Source organism: Myxocyprinus asiaticus, chromosome 29, assembly GCF_019703515.2.
Source record: "Myxocyprinus asiaticus isolate MX2 ecotype Aquarium Trade chromosome 29, UBuf_Myxa_2, whole genome shotgun sequence".
Lineage (NCBI taxonomy): Eukaryota > Metazoa > Chordata > Actinopteri > Cypriniformes > Catostomidae > Myxocyprinus > Myxocyprinus asiaticus.
In genome coordinates, this window is record NC_059372.1 from 32,707,376 (window position 1) to 32,730,624 (window position 23,249).

General features: G+C 38.9%; 1 protein-coding gene across 1 annotated transcript in view; it reads right to left on the bottom strand.

Moving 5' to 3' along the window:
* pdzrn3a (PDZ domain containing RING finger 3a) overlaps positions 1–17,420 on the bottom strand; it is a 47,533-nt gene extending 30,113 nt beyond the window's left edge. The window contains exons 1-3 of the mRNA XM_051662219.1: positions 16,710–17,420; positions 14,028–14,114; positions 11,422–11,520 (exon numbers count right to left, since the gene is read on the bottom strand). Of these exons, the coding sequence (XP_051518179.1) occupies positions 11,422–11,520; positions 14,028–14,114; positions 16,710–17,420 (897 nt within the window). The remainder of the gene's footprint in view (positions 1–11,421; positions 11,521–14,027; positions 14,115–16,709) is intronic.
* Between the last annotated feature and the right edge of the window lie 5,829 nt (positions 17,421–23,249).

Here is a 23,249-nt window from a genome sequence, read left to right on the forward strand (position 1 = left end):
GAGGCGTGTCAAGGTGTTTTCGGGATATTGTAACCGGGCTTTTTTGAGGCATTGGCGCAGTAAAAGCTTCTTTCTAGCAACTCGACCATGCAGCTAATTTTTGTTCAAATATCATCGTATTGTGCCTCTTGAAACAACCACACCGTCTTTTTCCAGAGCAGCCTGTATTTCTCCTGAGGTTACCTGTGGGTTTTTCTTTGTATCCCGAACAATTCTTCTGGCAGTTGTGGCTGAAATCTTTCTTGGTCTACCTGACCTTGGCTTGGTATCAAGAGATCCCCGAATTTTCCACTTCTTATTTGAAAAGTACTGACTGGCATTTTCAAGGCTTTGGATATCTTTTTATATCCTTTTCCATCTTTATAAAGTTCCATTACCTTGTTACGCAGGTCTTTTGACAGTTCTTTTCTGCTCCCCATGGCTCAGTATCTAGCCTGCACAGTGCATCCACGTGAGAGCTAACAAACTCATTGACTATTTATACACAGGCACTAATTGCAATTTAAAAAGCCACAGGTGTGGGAAATTAACCTTTAATTGCCATTTAAACCTGTGTGTCACTTTGTGTGTCTGTAACAAGGCCAAACATTCAAGGCTATGTAAACTTTTGATCAGGGCCATTTGGGTGATTTCTGTTATCATTATGATTTAAAAAGGAGCCAAACAACTATGTGATAATAAATGGCTTCATATGATCACTACCCTTAAATAAAAGACAGTTTTTTTTGCATGATCAGTCATATTTTCAAAATCAATGCCTAAATTTCACAATTTCTGCCAGGGTATGCAAACTTTTGAGCACAACTGTATTGTGAGTCTAAACATGCCTGGAATTTTAAGTTAAATATTTTGCTCTGCACAGTAGAGGAGATTTCTCACATATTTCTTTCCTTGAAAGGCAGAAGCAATCCAATCTGAAGTACAAGGATTACACTGTTCCAGGTTTTTCAAAGTTAGCTAGCCAAGGACAGCAATACAGTTCTTGTCCAATAAACACATGTCTAAAATAACCATTATAAATACTACCAGATCTTAATATGTATTACTTTCTACTTTCTGATATTAAATAAAAAGAAAGAAAACTACTTTCTATTATTTAATTGATATATTACATTTTAAGTATCTTATTACTAATTATTATGATTACTGAGTATGACAGTAGCAGAATGCAGCAGAGCTGGTACATAATGGTCACATAAACATGCAGCTAAAAAAGGTTGTTGCTCCTCTTTTGAGTGTGTAATCCCATTTTGTACACACAGAGTTGGGGTATTTTAGGGGAGTGACAACCACATTCTACATCTACTATATTTAAAGATAATGAAGTGTTGCTTAAAATTATTGCTATGTAAATCACTATAGTTTTGGGAGTGACTATTGTATTTTGTACACACATGGAAGGATAATTTAGGGGATTCACTCCCACATTTACATTTAAATCCCACAGTTGTCACTCCTTAAACATTTAAGTGTGCATTTGGCCAGTGACACATAATAATACGATTAGATAATCTCTTAAATGTGACAGCATTAACTAAACACATGCATAATTTGATGATGAATTACAGAGGAATGTTTTTAAATCTGCTGGGAAGACATAAAGGGGTCACGTGACTGATGATCTCCTTGGCCCTGTTTTGTTTATGGTTGTTTTGAGATTATCATATCAAATTAGCAATGTCAATGATTTCCATTAGAACTAATCACCTAATCCGCATCTGGATTTAAGTGTTGGATGCAATGACACAAATTAAGGTAAAGGTGCCAGTTGTGCCATTCCTCCATAGCTGAAAACCTAATTCTACTCTAATACTACTCTCAAAAGAGATCTGGCTAAAATCAGCATTAAATTTCCTTGACAAAAGTGCGCTGGTTTTCAGATTTGTCTTGAATAGACTGTGCAAATGCTAACACAAAAAGGCACACAATGGCAGCCAACAGTGGCTGACCACTCATAATAATAAATCCTTGCTTTAATGTAATATATTGACATTAGATATTGACATCAAAACAAAATAAAAAAAAAACTCTGAAGTGTTCTTGTGCCTCAACTCAAATCAATCTCCAAAGTGCCACACAAACACCAATTTCCACATGTAACTGTGTCAGTTATCCCTGTGTTTCATCGGTATAAAATGTTAATATCTGAGGTCTACCCTTAAAATCTGTCACCAAGCTGGATAAATGACAAGAAAATAGATTTATAATGGAAAAACCCGAGAGTCAGGAGTTGTTTTATTGACATGGCCATTACTGTTATGCAGTACATTTTGTAGTTGTGTTTTAATATACTGCATAAAATATTAAACTCACAATTTTACAAGGTGGATATCATACTAGTTTGTTTTTTTCATCATAATACCACAATTAAGTGAGCATAGGGGTGAAAATATATATATTTTACTCCTTTAGTTTGAGTGGATGTTGCCATTTTTGCCATGACCACAGGTGCTATACACTCTACACACACACACACAGAACAGAACTGTGTTCTGTTTACAGTCAGGAGATTGACTAAGTGGACAGAACAGAATCACATAATACCAATTCATTCCTGTGAAGTTTCTAATGATATAACTTCAGATTTAATTTAAGAAGAAAAATCTGAGTATGCACTGACTGAATGAATTGCTGTGTGAGTCAAGTAAAACTTTCACCGCAGCTGTGTGAAGTCGCACATCAGATTTCAAGAAAACGTCCTAATGCTGTCTTTGTTGAGTGTCCGTGAAAGCGGATTAAATTCATCTCAATAAATGAAACATGAAAAAGTTCCACACATACCTAACTATAATTAAGTGTATTGCACATAACCATAACAACAACATTTCACAAATAACACAACTCAATTACTGAAGGGCTAAAATATTGTATGTATGTGGATAGCTGACAAGGAATAATTTTGCAAAGTTGACATGTCCTTTGATGTGACAAAGTCTAACTTAACTCCATCTAAAACAATTTTAAACAGCATATTACTAATCATTTTATAATTATTACAAATGCTGCTTTTGTGACCTCATGAATAAAGAGACTACCTGGAATATTTGTTCTTTTCAAAATGTACTGTATTTGTCACAATGCAGGATCATTTATAGTAAAGGTTTTTTGGACATAAAAAAGTGGAAAAACTAGAGAAAAGAGAAAACAAGAAACGGTGATCTGTCCCATTATCTAAGATATACTTTCCCTGATACATTCATATGAATTTTAACCTAAAATCTTAATGTCGATATAAAAAAGGCAATGGACACGTTATCTGAACCATGCAAAATCAGATATTTCAATCTTAGATCATGACAATCAGCTAAAAACCAATGAAACATGGTGCCATAGGCAAGACCACTGACTTGAAATAACAATTGAAAGTGCATTATGCAATATTATTTGCATCCTAAAATCCAACATAGCAGACTATATGAGTTTGAGTTATCTCATTGCCTGAGCTTCCTGTTCGGCTCAGTGACCACTGTCAGCAGCCCATTTCCTTATTCCTCTAATCTTTTTATGATACTTTCTGATGATTTTTCCTGTATCTTTAATCTCATTCACCATGTGCTGTGATTATTCTAAGCAGGAGTTTAAGATTTGTCGAGAAAGGCTGGTTTCAGGGCTTACCTTGTATAAACAGAGCTGAAAGATCAAATGAGACTTGCTTGACTCGGAAAAATCTTGCTTGACTTCATTCAAGTTCCGAAAGTGTAAATGTAACATGTAAATGTAATGTAACTATTCTTTAAGTTCTATTGACAGCATGCTAAAACAAAACAAAAAAACAAACAAAACAAAACAAAACAAGACAAAAAACAAAACAAAAACAATTTAGACTCTTACATCAGATTGTAAAAACAAACGTGTTGATAGTTATGCACTTACAATGGAGATCAGTATGTCAAGTGCACAACAGTTACCCCATAGACTCATTAATTTCTGTACAACACATTTTATGTTAATTTTTACAAGCTTAACTTGAATTTAACCAAATATATTCCTTTAAGAGGCACAATCTAGAATTGTACTCTTGAGAAGTTTTGAGGCGGACCATAGCTCACACTCTCACAATATGGGGGTCTGTTAGGTTAAAAGACAGCACCTGAGTTATATACAGCCTATAAATTACCCTGAGAATAACAAATGGCACCTATAACACCTTTCCGGAGGTGTAAGACAGCTTTTAAATATCATAGCATTTGAACATCCAGTCATCTTTGATCATCAATAAAAACTTTACTAAAATTCACTAACATTGCTAAGGCAAGTATCACTATACTACTGCTCATACTTAGGGACTGAAACAAACCTCTATAGCCCTATTTATTAAACATCGCCACATAACACTTTCTGCAACAATGATACCTCAAATCGCATGACTTGTCGAGGAGAGGTTTGACATTTCTTTTCTAAGCACTCAGAGTCACAATTTTTGCTTGGTGGATGATAAAAAGTCCAAAAACTTCCTTTGACTTGCACTGAAGGAGGGACCCGAGCCACTTCTTATGACCAGAATATCAAAGAATTAGGGACGGGACTTTTTTTGACTTGAGTCAGTAGCAATACCCTAGCAACCACCCAGAACACCCTAGCAACTGCAAAGTAACCTGCAAAAACTGCTCAGAAGACCTTAGCAACTGCATAGCAATGCCCTGGCAACCACCTACCGGCAAAACACCTTTGTATAGTGGCGGTGAGTTTTACATCATCAATCACCACTCACATTTTCTTTAGAAGTCTAGAAAATCTAGTTCCATAAGGAATTTCCTATTTCTTTCATAACTTCCTCCTTCCTAAATTCCCTTTTTCCAGCCGAGATTTCCTGTAGGATGCAACAGACCCCCAAATGTGAGATGTGAGTTCAAAGCGTGTTTTATAAACATAGCTGGCTAAGATTTCACCCCTGTCCTGCAGACACTGACCTCCTCGGCTGGTGGTCTCAACCTCTGATTTGGCACACTGCGATTGTTTTCACTGCTTAACGGTGCTCTAAATGAAAATTTCACTGAAGGAATGCTTTCATAACCCCAAAACCTGAGGTACGAAAATAACGTGCTTGCAGCTGTCATGTCAGTGCATACTAACTCGAATAGTTCGGATAGTTTGTGTTTCCAAATACAGGATGTCACAAACACGTTTAAAGAGATAGTTCACCCAAAAATTAAAATGTAGTCATCATTTCTTCACCCTTATGTTGTTCCAGACCTATACAACTTTCGTTCATACATTAAACACACAAAGGAAAAGTGAGGCAGAATGTTCAGTCTCAGTCACCATTCACTTTCATTATATGGAAAAAAGATTCAATGAAGGCAAATGATGACTGAGGCTGTCAGTTCCTAACATTCTGCCTCAGATCTCTTTTTGTGTTCCATGGAAAACAGAAAGTCATACTGATTTGGAACAACATGAGGGTGAGTAAATAATGACAGAATTCTCTTTATATCATTAACATATCTGAGTCTGAATCAGTTGTTGTTGTTTCTCTACAGCTTCTTTGCTTATAAAGAGGTGTCCTGAGACCATCACAAAAGCTACATGTCTGACTTCTTGTTTGAAAGGAGCTTTTGTAGCTTGTATTCTTTGGGGAACTCATTGAGTGCGTTGCACAGATTTCAAAAGGCACCACTGTTATTGTAATGTTCATCACGTCAGACCGATAGCAAAGAGATCTTCATTCTCTGCTTGTACAAGAGGCCACTCAATGAACACACAAACTATCATACACATTCAGTGAAATGATGATATTTTCCTGGTTTTACTCACAGCATCCTTTATGAGCACAGAATTGTAAATTACATCACTTATAGGGGTGGATGGTATGACCAGATTCTTATATTATGTTATTTTTATATCATAGTAACAATATATATATCATGATATGCTGTAGTTATTTTTGCTGGAAATTCAACTAAGTAATGTATATACAGTGCATCCGGAAAGTATTCACAGTGCTTCACTTTTTCCACATTTTGTTATGTTACAGCCTTATTCCAAAATTGATTAAATTCATTATTTTCCTCAAAATTCTACAAACAATACCCCATAATGACAATGTGAAAGAAGTTTGTTTGAAATCTTTGCAAATTTATTAAAAATAAAAAACTGAAAAAAAAATCACATGTACATAAGTATTCACAGCCTTTGCCATGACACTCAAAATTGAGCTCAGGTGCATCCTGTTTCCACTGATCATCCTTGAGATGTTTCTACAACTTGATTGGAGTCCACCTGTGGTAAATTCAGTTGATTGGACATGATTTGGAACGGCACACAGCTGTCTATATAAGGTCCCACAGTTAACAATGCATGTCAGAGCACAAACCAAGACATGAAGTCCAGGGAATTGTCTGTAGACCTCCGAGACAGGATTGTATCGAGGCTCAGATCTGGGGAAGGGTACAGAAAAATTTCTGCAGCATTGAAGGTCCCAATGAGCACAGTGGCCTCCATCATCCGTAAATGGAAGAAGTTTGGAACCACCAGGACACTTCCTAGAGCTGGCTGCCCGGCCAAACTGAGCGATCGGGGGAGAAGGGCCTTAGTCAGGGAGGTGACCAAGAACCCGGTTGTCACTCTGACAGAGCTCCAGCATTTCTCTGTGGAGAGAGGAGAACCTTCCAGAAGAACAACCATCACTGCAGCACTCCACCAATCAGGGCTGTATGGTAGAGTGGCCAGACAGAAGCCACTCCTCAGTAAAAGACACATGACAGCCCGCCTGGAGGACTCTCAGACCATGAGAAACAGAATTCTCTGGTCTGATGAAACAAAGATTGAACTCTTTGGCCTAAATGGCAAGCATCATGTCTGGAGGAAACCAGGCACCGCTTAAATAGACCTCACTCTGATGAACATGTTTTCAATTTCGGAGTTCAAAGTAATTTTGATATTTTTTCTGGGACTTAGTAGTTTGGAATAATCTTTTAACTAATTATTCCTTAAATATAGGTAGTGGAACAATTGTGTTTTAAAATATTACTAGTATTTGAAAAACATTTGTTCACCAAATCAAAGTCAGGCAGTCCAACATGCAGGTAGCCATTTTGTTGTCATGTGACCAAAAAAAAATAAATAAAAGAAAGAAAAAGACCCCTATAGACCCTCATGACTGTAAGTTAAGTTTTTAAATAAATATCAGATATTTTGACATTTTTATGAAAAGGCACATTTTGTTCTGGTCAAATGAGCAACCATGAGAACACTTCTTGATATTCATGTTTTTTTTTTTATATATCCTAAAAAAAAAAATATATATATATATATATATATATATATATATATATATATATATATATCTATATCTATATCTATATATACAGGTGCATCTCAATAAATTAGAATGTCGTGGAAAAGTTCATTTATTTCAGTAATTCAACTCAAATTGTGAAACTTGTGTATTAAATAAATTCAATGCACACAGACTGAAGTAGTTTAAGTCTTTGGTTCTTTTAATTGTGATGATTTTGGCTCACATTTAACAAAAACCCACCAATTCACTATCTCAAAAAATTAGAATATGGTGACATGCCAATCAGCTAATCAACTCAAAACACCTGCAAAGGTTTCCTGAGCCTTCAAAATGGTCTCTCAGTTTGGTTCACTAGGCTACACAATCATGGGGAAGACTGCTGATCTGACAGTTGTCCAGAAGACAATCATTGACACCCTTCACAAGGAGGGTAAGCCACAAACATTCATTGCCAAAGAAGCTGGCTGTTCACAGAGTGCTGTATCCAAGCATGTTAACAGAAAGTTGAGTGGAAGGAAAAAGTGTGGAAGAAAAAGATGCACAACCAACCGAGAGAACTGCAGCCATATGAGGATTGTCAAGCAAAATCGATTCAAGAATTTGGGTGAACTACACAAGGAATGGACTGAGGCTGGGGTCAAGGCATTAAGAGCCACCACACACAGACGTGTCAAAGAATTTGGCTACAGTTGTCGTATTCCTCTTGTTAAGCCACTCCTGAACCACAGACAACGTCAGAGGTGTCTTACCTGGGCTAAGGAGAAGAAGAACTGGACTGTTGCCCAGTGGGAAGTCCTCTTTTCAGATGAGAGCAAGTTTTGTATTTCATTTGGAAACCAAGGTCCTAGAGTCTGGAGGAAGGGTGGAGAAGCTCATAGCCCAAGTTGCTTGAAGTCCAGTGTTAAGTTTCCACAGTCTGTGATGATTTGGGGTGCAATGTCATCTGCTGGTGTTGGTCCATTGTGTTTTTTGAAAACCAAAGTCACTGCACCCGTTTACCAATAAATTTTGGAGCACTTCATGCTTCTTTCTGCTGACCAGCTTTTTAAAGATGCTGATTTCATTTTCCAGCAGGATTTGGCACCTGCCCACACTGCCAAAAGCACCAAAAGTTGGTTAAATGACCATGGTGTTGGTGTGCTTGACTGGCCAGCAAACTCACCAGACCTGAACCCCATAGAGAATCTATGGGGTATTGTCAAGAGGAAAATGAGAAACAAGAGACCAAAAAATGCAGATGAGCTGAAGGCCACTGTCAAAGAAACCTGGGCTTCCATACCACCTCAGCAGTGCCACAAACTGATCACCTCCATGCCACGCCGAATTGAGGCAGTAATTAAAGCAAAAGGAGCCCCTACCAAGTATTGAGTACATATACAGTAAATACTTTCCAGAAGGCCAACAATTCACTAAAAATGTTTTTTTTTATTGGTCTTATGATGTATTCTAATTTTTTGAGATGGTGGGTTTTTGTTAAATGTGAGCCAAAATCATCACAATTAAAAGAACCAAAGACTTAAACTACTTCAGTCTGTGTGCACTGAATTTATTTAATACACGAGTTTCACAATTTGAGTTGAATTACTGAAATAAATGAACTTTTCCACGACATTCTAATTTATTGAGATGCACCTGTATATATATATATATATATATATATATATATGTTTGCAAAACCTTTTTGAAATAACTGATTAAATTGTGTACACTCTCATGTATTCAAGGTGCAAGGAAAGTATGCTAACACTTTCTATGAAGCCCATATTTATAATGCATTGTAAAGGCATTATAAATCATTATACTGAATTCATAATGCCTCATAATACACCTTATAATAAGTTATAACTTCTCATAAATAATTATAACTACAGTTATAATACATACATGCTGTCATGCAAAAGCAGCATAGTGTAAGCTTTATGACCTGGTCATATAATGGTCTTTGCCCACTTTAAGTAAAGATACAAAAGCAATATCTTCTTATAAACAGCCATAACATAAACTTGTAACATGCAATACATCACAAGTCAAACTTATATAATGGAAGTTATTTATAAATGAAGTCTCCAAATAAGATGCACAAACATTAAAGTTTATTAAAAACAGTCCAGTATAGAATCAGTTTGATTATTTTATTTTTAATCTTGGGTGTGTTTACACCCAAGAAGATTGGCTACATGTGTGATCAACATATAACATAGAAAGAGAGTTTCTGATATATCTGAACCTTGTAGCTTTACAAGTGTTTTTCGTAATATCTCAAAATTTACATTGAATGTGTGTTATTTTGTATTTTGTGCAAGAGTACTGTAAATAACTTCCAGCATGACTTGTAATGTATTATAACCACTTATTATCTTATTATCTTAATATCTTATGGATGTTCATAATAAGACATTGCTTTTGTCACTTAAAACATACCCATTATATATATATATATATATATATATATATATATATATATATATATATATATATATATATATATATATATATATATATATAATACATTCTAACTTCTGCAGATAAAATTTATGTTGCTTGTGTTATATACTCTAAGGTATAACTACGAACTATGAAGTATTATTATGTATTATAATTGTGGTTACAATTATTTATGAGAAATTATAACATATTATAAGGTGTATTATGAGACATTACTAATGCATTATAATGCCTTTACAATGCATAATATGGGCTTCATAGAAAGTGTTACCGAAAGTATTTTAATACCTTTTACTTGATGGTTACACCCCTGGACATTTTAAAGTCATTAAATACGATAATTTTTATTTTTTATTTTTTAAATGCTATAAATATTTTTAAAACATTTATGAAACCAACATGGACACAAAAATTACATTTCTCCAAACTTAACACATATTTTAAACTAAATTTGAAAAGATTTCAAATTTGTATCACCTCAGACAAACTTTATTTTTTCAATTACACATATACCGTGGAATAAACTGTGTAGAAAAATCTGGTTGACCCAGTTCTACTGTTATACTGTCCAATCCTACTACCAAATCTTGAAAGTCACATGCTATCACTTTTAACACATGAAACCTGTTAAGTTGCAGTAAAATTGCTGTATTTATGACATTTTCCAATAAATCTGCTAGCAACCACCACATCTGCTATTCACAAATGCAATAGTTTTCAGTTTTTTATATGTATTGCTACCATTCACACATCAGCATCAAAATGCTGTTAAAACTCTGTCATTTGCCGAAAATGACCTTAAGTAATAAGTAGCTGCTATGAAAGGAGGCTAGTTATTTTGTCATAAGTCTAAATGTTCCAGTTATGTCAACTAATTTCTTTATCCGCTCAAATGGAAAGAAGCGCTTTCATTTCAGCGTCCCTCCAATTTGATGACATTTCTTTCCACAACATAGATAATCACGATAATTGATTCCTGCATCTAAGGCTTTCAACTAAACGGTCTGGAGTAATTGCGTCAACTCATTCAGAACTTTGTGATTGACTTCTTTTGTCAGAACGTCCTAACCTCATACATGCTCAAACCGTTAATCTTGCAGCTTTGTTAACACATAGCAGGAACAACATAGACCTTTTTTTGCAAAGTTACAACCTCTTATGATGGCAAATTGCAGGAGCTGACAACGGGTCCAGTTCACACATGGAAGAAAATTCTGTTCAATTTAGGGAAAACATTGTTCTGTGAAAGTGCTTCTTATGTGCCTTTATAGACAGCTTTCTCTATTGTTAGATGAAAGTATTAGGTAATGCTAGATATGAATAAAAGAAACAGCAGTGCAGTATGAACAGACTAACGCCCTTTTTAAAGGAGTCTGCCCAGTGTGAAATCAATCTACAATGGCGCCAACATTGTTAGTCTGACTAGATCTGACAAATCCAACAGACAGACTGTGAAACCGTTGGCACCAGTTGAGGAGCTCAGACTAACGGTATGATGTCTATCTCATTGGCTTTCATCTGTCTAGTGGTTGTCTTGGTGACCCTTTTCTTCGATATCTGGAGCTTTATTGCATCCAACATTTTGTCCTTCATCCTGTCTGAGAAAAAAAACTCTAGCTTTCAACTATTTGTGCAAAGGTTTGGTGCTTCATCATTTCAAGGTGAGCACAATTTCACAAAAAAAAAAAAAAGAAGAAAAAAAAAAGAGAAAATTCTATTCACTGTCACTGACAAACCTCTAGGATCCTGTCATGAACCAATAGTCCTCCTTTGTCTGCTGGTCCATTTTCCACAACCTTGGATATATAGATCCCATCACTGAGATGCTTCAGCTCCTTAGAAAAAAATAAAAGATGAGGCATCAATATTTTGGTCTGTTTTATTTGAAGAAAAAGAACACAATTTTAATTGCTGTAGGCCTATATGCGCTGAAAGATAATTCGTCAACTTTTAGAAATATACAAGCATCATACTGTATTATATTAAGCTAATACGCATAGCCTAATAGCTACAAAACTCCAATGTTGATTTCATGGGGTCTTTATGGGCACTCTATGCCTTTATTCATAAGACGTGTGAATATGAATACAATTTTTAACTATGGCTGTCAATTAAGTGAACAGGTGCTAAATAGACAAACAGCTTGTGATGATTCTTCAGTAGATTAGAGAAGGCAATGTTAGTGAAAGCCAAACCCCCAGCTTGGCCTCTCCTCTCTTCTTGGACATAATCTATGTGAGAATTTAAAGCCTCCCACGCTTGTATTTCACACAACGTTCTCGAGAGAAATGTGTGGAGTTCATACTGTGCGAGCTGCAATTATCTCTTTACATGTGGCTCAGTTGCTGATTTTGTTTTTCTTGCTTACAATGGAGGGGCTGATTGAGTTAGGAATGATTGTGCAAGTGCCTTTTAAAGCTAAAAGTCCAATTAACCCACTTTATCCATGTTTTCCATGACATTATTCTTTCTTCTAATGTTACATATATTCTATATTCATCTTTTATTTATATATATATGATCGGATCACAAAAACCACATACGAATGTGGTCAAAAACGCTTGTGACCACATCACATTTTGAGGTGTAAACGCTAATCCGTCCTGTATGCGTCCCGGCAGAAGTGAAGCAACGCCCCTCACCTGTCAGTCAACCACTGCGCTAAAACAAGAGTTTAAACTTCGGCAGTTACGAGTGATTTAAAAAGGAATTAACCGTCCAATTGGAAAATTTTAAAAAGCGGATACATACACAAACACGAGAGCTTCATGGATCTTCTTCAGTGTGTCTGATATCAACACAGATGACAAGCACGAACACCTGAAGCTCCTTTATTACAGGTAATCCACTAAAAAACTGATAATTGTGCTCGAAATGTTGCGTTTGCGCATAGATAAAATTTAAACCGCAACTGGGAGAAACAATGCATCGTTTTTTTCGTGTCACTTTACTTAATTGATGTGCTTTATTATCATTCAGTAACACACTGACACAGTGATTGATGTATGTCGTCGTGAAACAGAGACCCTCCCCTACAAATTCGAACACAGGTGGTCACAGGAGACACATTTAAGTGACCTGTAAACAGCAATGTGTTTCACCTAACCACATGTGATCGGATCACGCAAGACACATTGTAATACCAGGTGGCAACGGGGCCTTATATACATTCACTAAAAATCTAAAATTTTACTCAGTTAATGCAGTATCTGTGTTTTTCCACTTCCTGAAAGTTCACTAAAGTTTTTTCCCAATTCATGTGTCTAAAATTGGCATATTTAAATTTCAAGGAGGTACAAGCTCAAATCAAATTTCATTCAATCTGTATGTTTAGTGTCTTATTATGCATCGGTAATCCCTAATGTTGTTAATACTGGAAAAATCAAGTTGTCTTAATTAAACATTACTTGAAATGTCAAGTTTTGGGCTCTCAAATATCTATGTTCCTTGAACTTATTTTTCTTAAAAATCCATAGACATAGGGGCCTGGGTAGCTCAGTGGTAAAGAAAGACGCTGGCTACCACCCTTGGAGCTCGCTAGTTCGCTAGTTCGAATCCCAGGGCATGCTGAGTGACTCCAGCCAGGTCTCCTAAGCAACCAAATTGGCCCAGTTGCTAAGGAGGGTAGAGTTACATGGGGTAACCTCCTCGTGGTCACTATAATGTGGTTCATTCTCAGTGGGGCGCGAGGTGAGTTGAGCGTGGATGCCGCGGTGGATGGCGTGAAGCCTCCACCATTGTCTATGTCTCCGTGGCAACGCGCTCAACAAGCCACGTGATAAGATGCGCGGGTTGACGGTCTCAGACACAGAGGCAGCTGGGATTCGTCCTCCGCCACCCGGATTGAGGCGAATCACTACGCGACCATGAGGACTTAAAAGCGCATTGGGAATTGGACATTCCAAATTGGGTGAAAAATAAAAACTCTATAGACATAAGATTTTAAGTGTTAATAACTCAAACTATTGAGTACAAAATTGAGTCTATTGGGAATAACTGATTAACTCATTAATCACAGAAAACTGTGCAATTTTGTAAATTGATTCACAGCACTAGTTTTAAAGTAATTTCAATATGGCTAAAAAAGTGTAGGTAGTTTTAAGAAAAACTCACCCTAGAATCATTTGTTTGCAGATGCCACCAAACCACACAAAGACCTAAGAGCTGAATCTAATGATGGGACTTCTGCAGCAAATCATGAAATGGAAACGTCTGGAACCCATCTGCACCCTTATGGCTACTGCTGTGCCATAACAATGTAATTATGCTGCAAGCTTATTTTGCATTCAGTCAAAAGCCTGTCAAAAGCCTGGCATGTTAAGTGCCTAATACACCAACATACCTCACACAATCTTCCTCCAATAATACTTAATCCAAGAGATCCTGATGCTCTGTCAAGGGTGACTTTAAAGCTCCTTGTTTCTTCTCCCTAGAATTGAGGCAGAGAAGAGGAGAAAAACAGAAAGAGAATAAAAAAGGAGAAAACTTGTTTCAGACCCTGCAACAGACTGCAGGTTTCAACACAGCTTCACTGATCTAACTAACCATCTCCCCTCTGAGAGGTGGGACTCACTCTCTCCATTAGCTACCTAATGAAATGGCAAAGCCACATGAGAATCAGGGTAATGACATTTAAAGAAGAAAAACTGCACCCTCAGAGACGCCTGGAAAAATATCCCAAAAGCAATGTGGCCAGGTGTTTACAAAATTCAGAACACAGTGAAGTGTGTAGAAGAATGAACAGTTTCTTTCCTGCTGATCAGTGTAAATGCAATAACATCAGCTAATTTGGCAAAACTCATGTTTATAGGTAGGATATAATGGGGGTAAAGACCCCCCTTAAAAGGTTAGTTCACCCAAAAATTCTCTCATCATTTACTCACCCTCATGCCATCCCAGATGTTTATGACTTTCTTTCTTTTGTAAAATCGATTTTCAGTGAGAATAGACCAAAATGTAACTCCTTTTACACTGTACATCTTGCCATTGCAGTCTCTAGACACAACTTCCTAGTGCTTGAGGCATGTGCAGAGCACTAGATGGTGCCAGGAAGTGTAATCGAGCTTGAAATCAAGATGTAAAATCCAAAACTGATTGGATCGCTTCAGAAGACATGGATTAAATCACTGGAGTCATATGGATTATGTTTATGATGTCTTTATGTGCTTATGTCCTTTAGCCTGTTGCACTCTATTACTCAACTAAAATTTCAGACAATGGAGGATTGTCCACTTATGAAGTTAATTGCATTGTGAGATTTTATTATGTACAGAAGAAAAAGTCAGTAACATTAAATTCATATTTGTAATAATTCCTTATGACAGACATGAAAATGTCAGTGTGGACTGCACACATCCTGCTGTTCTACAACTTGGCAGCTGGGTTTGATCAGCTGTCATAAAGCAGATGTGCCCGGATGAGAAGCAAGGAGAGGCTTGTGACTTTTCTCTTCTTTACGAATGACAGACTTCAGATAACAATTGAACTTAAGTGAGTTATCTATCAGAAATCCCTAGTAGTACTAGTATCATTCCCCTTTGCAACAGCAGCTGCAGGCAGAAATGTGTCACATTGACTGAGCACGGCATCATGAGCTCTCGATTAGTGAAGTACAAGTGTATTTCAACCAGAGTGAACAGAGACATACATAAGAACTGACTCTTTTGTTTTGTACTTAAGTCCAGAGGGCATTCCTCCTGTCAACTTAATTAGACTTACATACAGTGTATTACGTTTGTTGTCTTCACAATGTACTCCCTGGCAGATAGATAAGATGGGAGACAGTACAACCATGCGTAAACATTTAAATACAAATAGAATGAGGATGATCAAGCTTTATGTCTCTTGTTCAGATCTGGATCATGTGTGAAGTTGCTGTGAAAATGAACTGACATTGGAGAAGGTGAAGGAGTATTTAGGGAGAGAATACTGAGAGAAATCTCAGAGTAAAAGAAAAAACATTTTGAAATGCAGATTTCTGGTCCAGTGGAGGTTATTGAAAGCTTTTCGAAAAATCTTATTACACATAATGGTAACAGTATCCATGAATGTTCCTTTTGTTAAGGGTTTATAAAGGGGTTAATTAATGACTTATAAGACAATTAAAAATGCAAGATAATTCACTGGTATGTGGTTATGGTGACATACATAAAAAAGGGCAATTTTCATGCAATACTTTGCAAATAGTGAGCATTTTAACTTACATGTTATAAATGCTTAATAAATACACTTATTATACACTGATTATAGTGAGATTAAAAGGAGCGATTATGTCATTTTGCTACAGTCCACTTTGTGTTTATATTAATTACTGTAATGTCTTGACTCACTTGTGTTGTCACTTGTGTTGTCACTTTCCTTGTCACATTGATGCCAAAAGAATGGTTTGTACTCTGAGTGGTGCCTCAACTTACATAGTCCTAGTTACCTAAATTATTCTGCAAAACACATTTCATGTCTTTATTTTCAATCACATGACCATTAAACCATACTGAACTTTATTTCCATAGGTTTCTGATGTTCGCAACTCCAACTAATGTTACTAATGTTGAATAAGTGTTATTAAGCATTTATAACATGTGAGGTAAAAATGCTCACTTTTTGGCAACAATTCCATGAAAGTTACCCTTTTTATTCATGTTGTTGTTATAACTTCATATTAACGCTTATAATTCATTAATAAACGCATCTATAAACCCTTAATAAAGGGATCATTGCTGTAAAGTCTTACCACAATAAGCTTATCAGATTTACAGTAGGTTCTGCTATTTTTAATTCTATTTTTTTGTACTCACTGTTTATTTACTTAAACAGATATACTTAAACAGAGTTCTATGATACTTAAACTTATAAAAACTATAAACAGACAGCACAAAATTTGGCAATCTTTTACCTTTTTGTCTTTGTTCTGCACAAAACAAAAGCATGTTTTTTCCCCTCTTGCCATTAAGTCAACAGTCTGCACTTCTAAGAGGTCGTTGGTCTCACTCCATTAACGCCTCCTCTCCAGACATGATATATTTACCTGATTCATAGGGCTCCGGCTGTTTGACAGCGCTTCAATCCTGCTCTTGTACTCGGTGATTTTCTTCTGAAATCTCAGCGCCGTCATGTGCAGCTCGCAGTGAAGCGCAGAGAGTTTGGAGAGGAGAGATCTTTCCCTGTTACTGAACTTCAAGGACTGGTGCTTCAGCTTCTTCTCCAAACTCAGCACTTCGGCTTGGAGAAACCCGTTGCGCGTCTTAAGCGCTGGAAGACAACAGTGGTCCCCCGACTTCTCCTTGAGGGTGAGCATCAGCCCGCATCCATCCTGACAGACCTCCACCGGTCTGTGCTCGCATTTATCCCGCATGTGTTCCGCCACATCCTTCAGACTGAGCACTGTGTCGCATCCTTTATTCCTGCATCTAACCGGAGAGAAGTCACACGTTTCTGCGTGCACCGGCAGATGCTGGAGCTTCATCACTCTGTTGCAGCCTCGTTCGCTGTGATCGCATTTGATATCCAGTTTGAGAATGAGGTTTTTTAAGGGCAGGACGTGGTTCAGCTCTTTGGTGGAGATCTTCTGACACCGGACAGGGCAGTTGTTGGCTTTGGTGAGCCACTGCAGCACGCAGGCAGCGCAGAAGACATGTCCACAAGGAGTGGTAAGAGGATCCTCTAAAACTTTCCCACACATTTTACAGATGAAATCAGGATCCACGGGACTCTCAAAACGTTCCAGATCAAAGCCCATGTTCAGCAATTTGGAGATACCCAGTCATGACTGGCACACATTTACCAGGAAAAGAGCATTTAACTTCTAGCAAGAAAGCAGAGTTTCGCTCAGGACTAGAGGCGTGCGCTACCGTAATGACTCAACGAGCAGAGCATGACAATATGAGACGCGCACGCGCGTTGTTGCGCGTGAATGAACGCTTGATGAAAGTATGCAACCATATGATGATAATGTGAGCTGTATTGTGTCAATTCAGTTGTTAAATTACAATTTAATCTATCTATCTATCTATCTATCTATCTATCTATCTATCTATCTATCTATCTATCTATCTATCTATCTATCTATCTATCTATCTAATGTCTGTCTGTCTGTCTGTCTGTCTGTTTATATTTGTCTATTTGTCTGTCTTTCTGTCATACTTGTCTGTCTGTTTATCTATCTATCTATCTATCTATCTATCTATCTATCTATCTATCTATCTATCTATCTATCTATCTATCTAATGTCTGTCTGTCTGTCTGTCTGTTTATATTTGTCTATTTGTCTGTCTTTCTGTCATACTTGTCTGTCTGTTTATCTATCTATCTATCTATCTATCTATCTATCTATCTATCTCTCTGTCTGTCTGTCTGTCTGTGTGTCTGTCTGTCTGTCTATCTATCTATCTATCTATCTATCTATCTATCTATCTATCTATCTGTCTGTCTGTCTGTCTGTCTGTCTGTCTGTCTGTCTGTCTATCTGTCTGTCTGTCTGTCTGTCTGTCTGTCTGTCTGTCTATCTATCTATCTATCTATCATCTGTCTGTCTGTGTGTCTGTCTGTCTATCTATCTATCTATCTATCTATCTATCTATCTATCTATCTGTCTGTCTGTCTGTCTGTCTGTCTGTCTGTCTGTTTATCTATCTATCTATCTGTCTGTCTGTCTGTCTGTCTGTCTATCTATCTATCTATCATCTGTCTGTCTGTGTGTCTGTCTGTCTATCTATCTATCTATCTATCTATCTGTCTGTCTGTCTGTCTGTCTGTCTGTCTATCTATCTATCTATCTATCTATCTATCTGTCTGTCTGTCTGTCTGTCTGTCTGTCTATCTATCTATCTATCTATCTATCATCTGTCTGTCTGTCTGTCTGTCTGTCTGTCTGTAGGTCTGTCTATCTATCTATCTATCTATCTATCTATCTATCTATCTATCTATCTATCTGTCTATAGCCGCTGGAATGATTTTAGAACAGGAGGTGCTGCGGACTGGTGGGGGGATGCTGTGTTGGAGACATAAAATCAAACTTGCACTATAATACCTTATAGAGCTCTTAAACCACTATAAAAACGTGTCAGTTAAATATTAAAAACTTTAACCAATTATTAATACATTTCTAAAAATGTATAAACATTTATTGAAACATTTCCACGAACATAAACATAATCTAAACAAAGATTTAGATTAATGATAATAAAATAAATAACATAGGCCATGAAAACTGTCCTTGTGAAAACCTGCACTCCTGAAATAATAGCATACAAAAAGTACCAAGTATTAGCTAGTATTAGTATTATCTTTTAGTAGTTATGGTGTTGTTAACAGTTTTAGGGACTGTTATTAATTTTCCGTGTTTTAGACAGATGATTGGTGATCAGCTCAGTTTACGCAGCTCAAGCGGGGAACACTATGTCTGGATTATTTAATAAATTCTTTCTTGATTATTCTTTTTGAAAACATTGTTAGTGCACTGTTAATGTCATACAGTATAATTTTTTTCTCACATTTTGGTAAAAAAGTAAAAAAGAGTAAAAAAGTTTCAATTAAAATCATAAAATGTTTGTCATAATCTAATTTTTCTTGTCATCTGACGTTATCGTTTATGAAATAAAAATACCCCATAGTCATCATTCCTTTCGTTAATGAGATTAATACAGAATACGACAGTTTTCAAATAACATTAATGAATTATCATACATTTTTCATGCATACACTATTTTGACAGCACTTCACAGGGTGGGCTGGAACACTGACAGGGGGTGCGGCAGCGGTCTGTCTGTCTATCTATTACAGTGGCTGTGAAGTGCAAAACAAAACAACAAATCTAAAAACACAACGGCAAATCCGAAAACAAAACAACAAGTTAGAAAACAAAAGAGTAAATCAGAAAACACAACGGCAAGACAGTTGAAACGGAAAGGGTAGGTACCACAGCTTCTCACCTGTTTGGCTGTGTGGAGAATACCTGGTCCTTTCTTCAGGATTTGTTCTCTGCCCACTTGCACGATTATTTCAAAATTCATTCCAAATGCTCAGTTACTGAAAATTGTGAGTGGTTTGTCACTCAGTAAAACAGTAATGGGGCATTTTATAACACAGAGAGCAAAAACAGTGAGTGGGAAAAACTACAGTGTATAAGAGACCGTCTAAAAATTCGACAAACTGAGCTAAAATGCCGGTGTCCAAGCATTCTTTCAGTTGACTTGCATATTTTTACATAATAAACACTGTTATTAAAAAGCATTTTCTCATTCTAAAGGTTGCAGTGGACTGCTGGCGTGATGGCTCACTTTCTACATTTGAAGACAGCATGCCCAATTATGAGTACAGTGTTAAATTATTTTAGAAAGAAAATTGCTGAAATTTTACCAAATAGTTAGAAAACACTCCAAATTATTTAGTTTTTCAGTCAGTGACCTTTTGGCATGGATTTTGATATAATCAGTGAACCAATCCTGAAGAAAGGACTAGGTCTCATTCACAGCCAATCAAGTGAGAATCTATGGTACCTACCCTTTCCGTTTCGACTGAATTGCTCTTGTGTTTTCTGTCTTGCCGTTGTGTTTTCTGTCTTGCTGTTGTGTTTTCTGATTTGTTGTTGTGTTTTCTTTTTTGTTGATGTGTTTCTGAATTGTTATTTTGTCTTTGGATTTGCTGTTGTGTTTTTAGATTTGTTGTTTTGTTTTGCACTTCATAGCCACTGTAATCTATACACTTGTAACAAGTTCCTGGTTTATCCCTTAATGAGGAATGCACGCATGCACACAGAACGGCACATAGGCCGTTCTACAGTCGCTGCCAGTGCTCTCAGCCATGGATATATTGCCTTATTGTCTTGTCGATGTGTGCTCATGCCATTCGGGTGTTTTGTTGTCTTGTGAGAGCACACGGCTTTGTTTTGTTTCTGTATCTGTATGTGTTTTCGGTCATTCCTTGTCGGTCCTGTTCCCCTACCTTGGTCCTTTTCGTTCCGGTCGGTCCTGTGCCCCATGTACTTTCTTCCCCAGCCCGGATTACTTCATTTGTTGTTCCCTATCTGTCACTCACTCGACGTTGTGTCGATGTAGTGACACTAGGGGTCACTATTAGGAGCCCCAAACACCTCTGCTTTTTGAAAAAAGGCCAACGGGAATTGGTAAGTGGAATTTGCATGCTACTCCCCCCGACATACAGCTATAAAAGGAGCTGGTATGCAACCACTCATTCAGATTTTCTCTTTGGAGCTGATCGGTTCTATTCATTGAGCTGAATTCATCCGCCGAGTTCATTCACCTCTTCTGCTGGATTTACGGCGCATTTCAGCGGCTTCTCCCCCTCTGCACCCGTGGAGTGCAGAGAATGCCCCTGGGCGCTTCGGCAGAACAACAACAAAAAAGAGTATATTCTAAAAGAGTATATTTTCAATTCTAAAAGAGCGGCACACATGGAACGTCTTTTTAAAGATGCCTTTCCGCTTGTGTGTTATTCCTGGTTGCGGTCATTATCTCTCACGATCGCTGTCTTACGTGTCTGGGCGCTGCCCACGCGGAGACTTCGTTCGTGGATGGGTCTTGTTCTCATTGCGAGAAAATGACCATGGCAACGTTGCGGTCGCGGCTTGCCTTCGTAAGAAAGCAAGCCACCCCAGCGGCTCCCCGCCTCGGTCCTTCTACCTACGGGTATGAGGCCGCTTCGGTTAGCACTGGGGGTGATTTGGGGGCGATCCAATGGGACCACCTCCGCCGGGGAACCCCCCACGGACCTCCCATTCCTCAGCAAGCTCGCTTGCCCCGGTTGAGCTCTCGGATGAGTCCGCTGGCTCGTCTCAGGGCGTGTTCGACCTCTTATTCGGGGCACGGGAAGACGATGAGCTATCGAGCGCAGCATCGGAGAGCGGGCTCATCCACTTTGATGCGGAGGCTTCGGCTGGGCTTCCCCCTTCAGGTGTGGTCGCCCAGTCTCAGGCCGATGCGGAGATGATGGACATGCTTTCCCGGGCAGCCGTGAGCGTCTGGCTACAGTGGAAGCCTCTACTCTCCCCTGAACCCTCGCGGCTCGATGATTGGTTCCTGGGCCCAGAGCGCCTCTCACAGCCACACCCCGCCCCGGTTCCTTTCTTCCCGGAAGAGCATGAGGAGCTGACAAGATTGTGGGGGGCACCTTTTACTATCCGGTCCCGATCTTTCAGCTCCTCCGCTCTCACTACCCTCGATGGTGGGGCAGCAAAGGGGTATTCGGTGATCCCCCAGGTGGGGGACCCAGGGATGAGGAGACCCGCTTCTACAGAGCTGGTAGACAGACCACTCCATCCCCCGGTGGAGAGCCGGGAGGAGAATCTTTTGTTTCATTTTTCGGCGCATGCCCAAGAGGCTGCGGTACCCAAAACTTCAACAAAAGAGTGGTTTCCTTGTTCTCTGGATCACATGTCAGGTGCGCATGGCCATCGTCACGACCGCCATCCACCGTCCCATTTTGGCAGGTTTGGCACTCCCACACCGGGTTGGTTCCAACGGACTGCAGGGACAATGTTCCTCCTCCCCCCTTCTCGACCAATCTTATGGTGGGCGTCAGGAGCCAGGTAAGTGCTTCGATGTCTCTGGACTCAGCATGGCCACGGGGTTCGAGCCCCCTCGACGTGGCACCTCAGGCTCCGCCCCGCCGAGAGGCTGCACCCGCCGGTATGTCCGACGTGATTATCCCCTTGGTCCCTTTCCAACCCGTCGAGATGGCTGACCCGGACCGTCCGACTTGGCTATGCGATCCAGTTCGCCAGGTGCCTGCCCAGGTTCAGCGGCGTTTGCTTCACCTTGGTGAAGGGCGAGAAAGCCACTACCTTGCATGCGGAGATCGCTATCCTTCTACGGAAGGGTGCAATAGAGCCTGTCCCTCCAGCCGAGATGAAGAAAGGGTTTTACAGCCCCTGCTTCATTGTACCAAAGAAAGGCTGTGGGTTGCAGCCAATCTTGGACCTGCGAGTACTGAACCAGGCCTTGCACAGATTCCCGTTCAAGATGCTGATGCAAAAACGCATTTTAGCGAGATTGGTTCGTGGCGGTAGACGTGCGTACTTCCACGTCTCTGTCTTACCTCGACACAGACCCTTCCTGCGGTTTGCTTTCGAGGGCCGGGCATACCAGTACAAGGTCCTCCCCTTAAGCCTGTCCTTGTCCCCTCGCATCTTCAAGAAGGTCGCAGAGGCAGCCCTTGCCCCGCTAAGGGAAGTGGGCATAGGCACCCTCAATTATCTCGACAACTGGCTAATCCTTGCTCACTCTCGGGATGTGTTGTGTGCGCACAGGGACCTGGTGCTCACGCACCTCAGCCGACTGGGGCTTCAAGTCAACTGGAAAAAGAGCAAGCTCTCCCCGGTTCAGAGCATCTCTTTTCTCAGCTTGGAGTTGGACTCAGTCTTGATGACGGCGCGCCTCATGAACGAGCGCGCGCAGTCGGTGCTGAACTGTCTGAAGGCATTCAGACAGAAGACAGTGGTTCCACTGAAACTTTTTAAGAGGCTCCTGGGGCATATGGCATCCTCAGCGGTTGCCACACTGCTCGGGTTGATGCATATGAGACCACTTCAGCACTGGCTTCAGACTCGAGT